Source organism: Varroa destructor, unplaced genomic scaffold (genome assembly GCF_002443255.2).
Source record: "Varroa destructor unplaced genomic scaffold, Vdes_3.0 BEIS01000828.1, whole genome shotgun sequence".
Classification (NCBI taxonomy): domain Eukaryota; kingdom Metazoa; phylum Arthropoda; class Arachnida; order Mesostigmata; family Varroidae; genus Varroa; species Varroa destructor.
In genome coordinates, this window is record NW_019212281.1 from 27,580 (window position 1) to 37,684 (window position 10,105).

The 10,105-nt window shown below is 39.3% G+C and overlaps 1 protein-coding gene across 16 annotated transcripts in view; it reads right to left on the reverse strand.

Annotated features, from left to right (window-relative positions):
* The window catches only part of LOC111255154 (uncharacterized), a gene marked incomplete at its 5' end in the record, with an annotated part of 35,793 nt that extends 26,734 nt beyond the window's left edge, over positions 1-9,059 (reverse strand). For 14 of the 16 annotated variants that reach the window (XM_086976429.1, XM_086976416.1, XM_086976424.1 and 11 more), the window contains 5 exon segments: positions 1,980-2,395; positions 3,539-4,493; positions 6,507-6,786; positions 6,982-7,889; positions 8,665-9,059. In XM_086976429.1, coding sequence (XP_086832555.1) covers positions 1,980-2,395; positions 3,539-4,493; positions 6,507-6,786; positions 6,982-7,889; positions 8,665-9,059 — 2,954 coding nt within the window. 16 annotated transcript variants of the gene reach the window in all.
* Positions 9,060-10,105: the final 1,046 nt, after the last annotated feature.

Here is a 10,105-nt window from a genome sequence, read left to right on the forward strand (position 1 = left end):
CCTGGAGAATAGTTCTTACACGCTTGTTTGAAACACCACATTATACCATTTCATTGGTAAACCATTAGAGTTTACATAAACCTCTATAAAGGCTTTGTTATTCCGGCTTGGCAAACGTATCGTCAGTATATTTTAACATCCAAGATAATAGGAAACGGTTAAAAAATGTATGTTGTTAATGAAAATCTTCTTTTTTCTATGAGGATAGGCTATTGACTATAATAGTCCATTTCAGTGAATGTCAACGTTTACTATCGACATAAAGTGTTATATATGGCAGATTATTTCTGCAGTTCGTGCTGTGAGAATTTTCTTGGCTTAACGAATGTATCCTTGCATTGAATTAGAAACTTAGGTAGTTTTAGTGCTATGGTCTAATCACGCGTTTTTAAAAACCGAGAATTACGAAATGCGTTGATTGTGTTTACTTTAATATAATTTATAATAAAATGTGACACTTAGGTCAATCTTTGTAAAGCACCAAATAAATTTTCATGGCTTGTTAATTATACTAGCTCTTTTGACTCAAACAGGACTCGTCTTCTTCATCAACCTTCCCTTTGCCTAGTGCAGTTGGAGCTGTTCGTTCCGCTATGTAATGCGATTTTTGCATATTACTCATGGGCGGTCAATGGAAATTATGACGCAAAATGACAGTAGCGCATGTATATCTACTATTTTACATTTGCGTCAAACATTGTAACAGACACGCAAGTCTGAACGCAAGGCTTAGCGATAGATTTTGAAACTGTCTTTGTATTTTTTAGTCGATTCTGCTCAGCTTTAATTATGTTGCTCTGGATAGATAAAGATTTGCGGCCTCAGGTTCTGCTTGCAACAGGCGCCTATCATATCGCTAAATCACTCGCCAGAAACAGTGCCAGCATTTGTGGCATTTCGAAATGCCTCGAAAATCACTCATAGCTTTAAACAAAATCTGGAAGGAATCAACAATGTGATGCCTTTTCCACGAGCTTTGACGCTACCTGTCGAAACGAGTCGAACGCCCAACATCTTCCCAAATGTGCTTTTTAAACTAGTGAAAGCATGAATTGAGTTAGCGGATTTAGCTGGATGCTTGTGAATTAGGAACATGTACGGTCCACACTAAACTAAGTATCATGAGCTTGGGTCAACCAAACTGCAAGCTATCTTACCGATACTACTTTTTATTCTAGCTTAATTTTCATCATATACAGGTATTCAGCATTACAAGGTGATTCAATCATTTGACCTGAGCCGCTTCCTTTTTAGAAAGCATGATTATTGCTAAATCGATAAAAAAAAAGTGTTCGATGATGCGTCAAACTGAGCTTCGACCCTTAGGGGCAGCATGCGGTGTATCTGTGAGTTTCGCACTAAACACCATTAATCACCGGTAACTCCTGTGTATTGTACATTCCCGAAACCCTTAAAGAAGTTGTTCCACTGACAAGTTCTCCATCTCTGAAATGGCCTCAGACTGCATCCAAGCTGTACAAAATTTAGTTGAAGGTTGCGGTACCCTGCTGAATTGTATTTAACACTGGTCTGTCCATCGTAATCCGTTAGATTTTGTTATTGTTCCTAGTATCACTTTTCGGCTCGTGCAGATCTTCGCTCCACATACAGGAGCTTCTAATTTTATTCGAATAAGCAAAAATAGTTTAATAAATAAGTCTCTTTACAAACGTATTGCACAATTAAGAAGTTGAAAGCTGACGAAAAATACCAGTAAAAGGTACGAATGTATCATTACTGAGATATAACAAACACAAATATTAGAAAAATATAGATTAAACTTTTGTTACGGCAAACGAGAGAAAGAGCTTTTGTAGCCTAAATTGTGCACGGACTGCGTTACCTTAGCATAGTCTATATATCAATAAGTGTGTATCAGAAATTTATGCAGCCGGAGAACAGAAGATGCAAAACCTTAGCCACTACTGTACAGTATTCGAAGAATCTTTATGAAAATAAACAGAATTGAAGGAACATACCCAGTTCATGGCCTACTCCGGATCGCTGCCGGTGTCTATCCTTATGCACCTGTCGCTTGTATTGCGTAGCAAGTTTACTTGGGATTGCTGTTTCAATAGTAACTGATGATGATGGTGATGTATAGGCTGATTCCTCAATCTTTGATAACATGCAGGATTTCGTTAAAGTTGTACTAAGCGCAGTCTCTTCGAGCACTGGAGGCTTGCCGCATTCGAACGAATGAATTTTTTGCTTAACGGAGAGTATTGGCGCTGGTGTACCTGGTAGTAACGAGAGTTTTGTTGACAATGGTGATCCCGACTTGTATAGACTTGTACCATTGTCCATAATGGAAATCGAATTCGCTGGCGATGATGAAAGCAATGGTCTCGTATCAACAAGTGCAGGCAGAGTAGGAGTCGATGTAGGATCCCTACTAAATCGATAGACAGATTTTAATTATCTGGAGTTGAAAATTCGGGAGCTCGAATAAATGCCTACATAAAAATTGCAACAGTCAACCCAAAAATAAGGTTTTTAAGATTTACCATCATGAATTCGACATAGCTCTATAGAAAGAATTAAGAAAACTCTACCTAGTAGGGAGATTGGGTTATGTTCTGGAAGAACAGTAACTGTTTTAGAAAACTTACCAGAATTTTTTGCGAAAACATAGCAAATAGGAAAGAGCCATGCAGCCTCAACGTTGCATTAAGGCTTGGATATGAAAAAGGGTTAACAGCAAATAGGCGTTGCACTTGCCCGTTTGAAAAGGAAAACATGACCTCCAGCCCACGTAAAATTAGAAGTACTTTTGCTAAAAGTTGTTGGTCATTGGTGCAAGCTGAATATTTTACAATAAGCTAGCGCACTAAAAGTAAACTGCTTCTTGCGCAAGTGTCCCAAGCAGCACTTATTTTAAATTATCATTTGCTGCTAAGAATGAAATTCACTACTTACATATGTTGCCCCTATTTTAGATCAGAAAACCTAATTTCTCGAAATGAATATAACAGATAAATGGCTACACTTCCTGTGAAAGTGTGAATACAGGTTAAAAAAACAACAAGACGACTGGACAATGAATTCAGAGGAAACAGATAGACGCTATTTAGCTAAGAAAAATACGAGACCGATGCTTTAATGGATAACACACTTTCCAGGTGAAGAAGAAGGGTCCGGCACAATAGACGTTCGAAGCAGGGGTTCTCTAGACATGATCAGATACTTCTTTCTAACCAAGTTAATTTTTTCGATTTTTGCAGTAACTGGTGTTAAGTTCGTATTGTTTCCCTACGGTGTGGTTGCTATTAAAGAATTAATCCGGAACGGGCGAGGGTGTTCCGATAAATGAGGGATGTCTCAAGAAATATCATATGTTACGGTGGCCCAATGGACCTATAAACGAGGGCATGCTAAGGCTAATTTGTGGCCTGCGTGTTTTTGTTTGCTTGTCACTTAGTGTGCCAATATCCTCGAAACAACCGAATAACCACTCCTCATACGACTGTTGCTAATACTAGAAACCCCAAACAAAAACAAAACCCGCAAAAAAAAGGACTATTAAGGTAGTACTTACTCTGTAAAGAGATAGTCCCCGTAGTTGACAAATGTCTCAGTAAGGTGACACTGATGACGCATATCAGATATCATCGATAACATTGAACTCTGGGCCACCCCTATTCCTGACCCAGATCTTACAAGTGTTGGTCCTAACACGATGCTGAGATTACGCGAGTCCATCTTATTGGTTTCTGCACGAGCAGCAACACGTTGTAGATGAGAACAGAAAAATCTCAAAGTTCCCATATGGATTGGCGGTAACTTGTGTACTAAAGAATGAAGAACGGCAAGGCGATGTCCACAGTCTGGAATCTTGTCGGCTGCTATAAAATGGTGATATAATGTTCCAGTTAGCAGTGGCTCCGGTAATAGCCGGAAAAATGATTTCAGAAGAGAGCTAACCACATTTACGTCCGCCCATCGCGGATCGTCTAATTTTACATTAATTGGCACACTAGTGCCACCTTTCTCCTTCGTCAAACTCTGGTTGTTAACAGTTGCCATAAGATGCTGTACGGCGGCTGAATTACCCGGTACTCGGTAAATGCCAAGCACATCTAAACCGCGTTTTTCTATAATCGAACAACAATGAACCACAAGCCAGGGCACCAGCGGATTATCGACAGAAGGAGGGCAATGATCAAGCGGTACACCAATCGACGATCCTTTGTGATCACCTTTGTGCATGACAGCTCCTTCTACTTCTCGGCCATCCAATAGAATATTTGGCTCATCGCCCATCGATGCTCGTCGAGACTTCGACCTTTGCGTTGCGGTGACTTCCGGTGGTTTCCTTAACATTCCAGTAGTTTGCTGTTGCGTTGAGCTACCTGAGTGTGCCCACGAACTCGTTGCGCACGATGGTTGATGATTTTTAAGAAAACGTCGGTCGAAGGCGGCTGCACGCTCAATTACAGAAGGCCCGACATGCAGTACTCCACTAGCATCATTGTTCTCCGCGTGTATCACACCTGTAGGACGCGTGTAGGACAGCAGTAGGAGGGCAATATTTGAAATCGAGCGTTGATAAGACAGGTGATGCACAGGTTAATGTTTATAACGAAAATAAGAAATCAGTTTCAATAAACTATGAATCATTAATATATGAATACCTAAGGTGTCGACGGTCTAACATAATCGCCAGAATATTGCCATTCCTTCTCACAATACAACCGGCAACCGGCCTGACATTGTCTTTATTACGACTGCTGCCCTCTTTCAACGTCGTACATTAAAGCTTTAAAACATTTTTACATTCACTTTCACATAAATTTACTATTTCTATGAAAGCTTTGTACTACCCGTTATTAATTCTCAACACTCTAAAAAAGTCTATCTGTTATTCGCGAGTTTAAGCTAGGAGCGTTTGCCATTAAAAAATATATCGATAAAAAATGTGCTTCTTTAGTGAGAAATAAAGCTTATTATTATTATTATATTCAGCCCAGATGTATGAACCGCTTAGGTTGTCACCTGTCGTTCAAAAATCATCATGAAACTCCTGCTGCAAACGCTATTACATTAATTAAGGTTGTGGTTGTTAGTTCAGCTTTTTCGGCTATCTCTTGTTTGCTCACTGCTTTCACAACGTTTGCTGTATTTTAAGCGCTTGGCAGATTTAAGGTCCTAAATTTGGCTGAATTGTGTTTTGATGATGGCCTTATGTTTGGTCAAGAATGTCGCCGTAGGTCGGTCAATGCCGACATACTCCAGTAGCCTCGACAGGTCGACTAATTTATCTAGCATTATGAAAATATTCGCTATTTAAGAGCGCCACTGTTGTTGCTATCGTCGTTGATCTTCGGAGTTTCAATCAGCAGACAATATAGCCTAATTATATGTCAGCTGCAGTGTAAGTCACAGGGCTATCACCATAGCAAAATCAAAAAGGATCTCTGTTTCTTGCTATATGAGACTGTGTGTGGCCGTTAGACGTCCGTACAGACGTTTCATTTAATTCTGTGAAATGTTTTTCTTTAAGAGTCTTTCACTTGCATTTTAAAGAAAAAACGCAGTTTCTGTTATAGGAAATACGGCAGTATCTAACTGAGCATATTAACGTTATAAATGTTCAAATCTCACATTATATCTTTTTGTACTGGAACACATATATTTTATGGTAGAAAAACGCACTCAAGTTAGATATTACTACTAATGCCCATGGATTCTTGGAATCATACGATGCATTAGATAGAATAACCACGGGTTGTATCGAAATGTACTTTTACATAGTTCTCTCAAACTTATCAACCAGATCTAGAAGAAATTAATCAACTTGCTAGATGCAGCACTAGGCCAGAAGTAATTTATTTGAAAGACATCAAAGAATGCTACTCGTATAATAGGATTGGATAAAGTAGCGGCCTGGCAACTCAGAATGCTCGCTTCAAAAGTTCATTGTATTGATAATATATTTTATTCATCATCATTGTTAAATTTGACTTAAGCAGAATGTAAAATTTGCGTTTGTTTGTAAACAAAGCGCGCCGAAATTCAATTCACCTGTAATGGTCGTACTTAAAGTAAACTGACTATATTGAAAGTAATCGACTTACTGGTATCTTTGATGTTTTTCGCTTATGAAATGAAAAATCGGGGTAAGTTAATTATAACTGCTTTCACAGAAAGCAACAGTAATATTTTACTTGAATGCATCCATGGTAATATCACTTGATCACCCTACCCGTAGAGTTGCGATATATAAGACCGCAAATTAAAGACGATTGTGGTTAGACATTAGATTTGTCATCAAGCCTTTTAGCTTAACATTGTCGATTGGTGATAACAATAAGAATCTGATCACATATTCTATCTTTTGCATAAGCTAAGGCCATTCAGGTAGCCACTAAAATTCAAATAAGCTTCTTGTCTCCAGATAATTTCTCAGAACGTATATCGAATCTGTATAAAGTGATTCGATTAAGGAAGAAAAAGAAGTGATATAGCAATTCCTTCCTGCTCCACAAAATATTGTATCCACTTACTGCAAATACTGTTCATAGTCGCAGATGTATCACATTGCACTAAAAACTCATACTCAGCATCACTTGAAGCTCTTGATGCGAGAAGCTTCCCGTCTTGTGAACAGAATGAACATTCTTTTAGTGGATATTCGCTCTTTGTAGAAGGGAACACCGTTCTTCCAACAATGAAGTGCAGCACGTTCTTGCGTCGTTTCGCCAAAGTAGCTGACGCAAGGGATACGCGCACTGAGCCAGAGGCCAAATCGCACAATAGCTTATTTACAACTACGTTTATAGACTCCTGCAAAGGATATAGACACTGATTTTAGTAATTATAGAGCAGTAAAATAACTAAGAAGCAAATGTAGTCCTTTTAATAGTTGCACTGTAAAAGAACGCACAGTACTGTCTTTGCATAAAGAAGTTATGAAAATTGCTGATCTAAAAGAATTGAACCAATATCATTAGTCTTCTTTCACTTAAGTCTCTACCATACCTTATCCGTGACAATCCTCAAAATGGAATTTCCATTGCCCCTTTTCTCGACATGTACCCCAGCTGGACGCCAGCTGTGGTCGAATCTCTTGCCATTTTCGGGGAAACGTAATATCTTGAGAGCGCAGCTAGTGCCACCATGGCTCATGGAACTTTTGTCTGCAAAAAGTGTCTTCAGTTTCTTAAGAGACACTCCAGGTGGGGGAGAAGTCGTACCACTTTTCTTATCCCCGCCAGTGCCAATTTTTTCATCCTTAACAGTGGAACTCTGCCAATTTGCTCTGGTATCTTCATGAACAGAAACCTTTTTATTGATTCTTCGGCTACAGGTGTGATGTATGGTTTCATCAGCGCCGCGAGCACTTACTATGACACTCTTTTCAAATTGCGCTGTGCGAGTCTGCACCGTATTCGGTGGTGGAGAAGTCATTCTTGTTAACTCACTGCGGTACAATTTAAGTTTCTCCATTGACCGAGCAAGAAAACCCTGACCTCCACCTTCAAATAACTGCAATTTGGCAGCTACGGACACTTGTAGACCAGGTGACGGTGAATCAAGGGAGCCAAGTGATGAGGAACGGCTTCCTTCTCCTCGACGAGCTGCCGCCATTTCAGTTGACAACCGTTTGTCCTTTTTCGCCTTTATTTTTTTATTTTTCTGTCCCCTACGGTTAGGTAGTGGTCCTCTTTCAGGGAGTATTCTCCAATTATTTTCATCTTTCCCAGTAGCTAAGTGACTAGGTACAGAAACAGACGGTGGCATAGGACCAGCACAGCTAGATGTTTTGGAAGAGCTTGACGAAGGCAAAGGTGTTGAGGTAGTCAAAGGTATTGCAGGGAGGCTGAGGGACAGCTCACTTTCCGCACCGGAAATGCTGCCACTCGTTGTTACACTTTCGTTTAATGATACTGGAAAAAATAGAGATTCAAGTGACGTCGGCATCAAAATTACTAATAATAAAAATAAAGGATTGGCTTGGATGTCCCTTTAACTAAGAACTAAAAGTTCCAAGAAGTTCGAATAGCAATAAACGTAAGTCCATACGTTTGTAAAACCCTCTCGGCCCTGTTGTTTTGGATGACGCAGAACATTGCGTTACTGCTTTGACGAAATGATGTTGTTAAACCAAGTCACTTAATGACCTTTGCAATGATAAATTACCACATTACCATCATCTATTACTAAATATACAATATATTGTACAGGTTCTTATAATAGAAAATTAAATAAGGTATCAGTGATACAATTAGGTCTAAAAATGCTTCAAACCTAGCAAAAAAAATCTACATTTTTCTACCTTGAAACAGTTCCTGTTGATCCCAACAGTTTCTGTGCATAATAACGTTAATTAACGAAACCCTAAATTTATGCTGTAAAACTGAAAATAAATTTCTGATTAGCTTCATTTTTGTGCTTCTTAAAGCAACCGCAAGACGTTCTTTTTATGACTATATCAACTATATATGAAATATCAAAAACCTTAAAAGCAACCGAGCTAAAAATGTGTGGAGTACGTATGGCACAATATACATACGCCTAAAAGCGTCTCTTCGATTTTGCAGGACTCGTGCCCTTAAAGAGTCTTAAGTTAGCGTAAAAGTTACGATGACTACCGACTCTAATGGCATGTCGAGTTAGATCGTCGAGCACACCATATCACAAACGCTTTAGTACTGCGCTTACCGGTACTTTGGTTGATAGGTGAACTATGTACAAGCTGCAACGACTTTAACTCCCGCTGCTGCTCTTCCCTATAGAAATATGAACCTATGCTGGCCAAAGTTTTTCCTCGAGGGTACGAGCTGAGGTAGGGTCGAGGTGCTAGGGAGCTGCTTAGCCAGTGGGATCGCTGCACAGGAATGACGTTGAATCCAGCGCCAATCCCAGCAGAGGCCAGCCCGGTGCCTCCAGTAGTGTCCATCGAACCCAATGAAGGCGCAGGGCAGCTAATCACCGAACGAGACAGGCCCCCGGAAGGTACAGCACAGATTCCACCCCCGGCTCCCGCCGCCAGCAGGCCGCTTCGAAGCAGAGGGTCATCCAGTACCGACACCACGACTAACTCCAGTACCGATGAGCTGTTTGAATAGAAGAAAGGAGAATGACATTTGGGCGAGGGCAATATGTTGTTATGTACGACAATAAACTATTATCGCGTCTGTTATCAAATCATAAAAGCAGGACCATCAAGGTAAGCAACCTTATTTTTCTTTTGTAACGTACAAAATTTAAAACGACTAAAAGGAAAGCAGGTACTTTATTGCAATTTTATCAAAAAATAAAGTAAATAACTAGTAAAATTAAAAGCCGTATCGTCTAATGAAAAATAATCCGAAAGGTTCTTGTTCCTCTGCTGATTAAAGACAAATTTTAATGATGCTTTGCCTGAGGTTTTACACTGACTTATAAACCAAGCCTTATGCGTTTACTGCGCAAACGGTTTTCTAGAAAAATTTCTTAGCTATTTACATAGCTCACGCGTTACGGACTTTAAAAGAAAGCGAGAAGATTTAGTTAACTAAATGAGGATGAATAGGTCAATATGCATATATAAAATCACGACCAGCTGTGAGAAAAGCTTTAAAACCGTCTTTGATATGCGCGCAATAATTGTCCATTCTTTACATTTTTTTTGTCTTGGTGAATACTAGTTTTTTCCGTTTTGCAAATTCATACTCTTTTAATCATTTCAGCATCTTTAGATTCAGTGTTTGAGATCTTTTTTAGTGTACTAACGAGGTTACCGTAGAATATAATACATGAGATTCGACCGACGTACTGTCTTATTTCGTACTACATTTTTGTCCTCAGGCACTGTTAAAAATTTCTGCTAGCAAAAGTCAATCATAGTAAACAATTTTTTTTTTATAATTTGGCTTACTTTTGGAAAATTAGACTACAGTAATTGTTTGATCTCCTGCTTGTAATATTCCACATAATTTTCCACACATAGTTTTTTTTTGAGAGTAAACCGACAGTAGACTCATTGTTCCTCTATTATTTTCGTAAGTGAGATGCACCGAATGTCATGGCCATCCCCGCACAAAGGTACCACAGTAACTAATTATCTGATAGACGGCTTTCTCGTTCAAGAGGACCCAGAAGTTCCCATCTTTCCATGTTA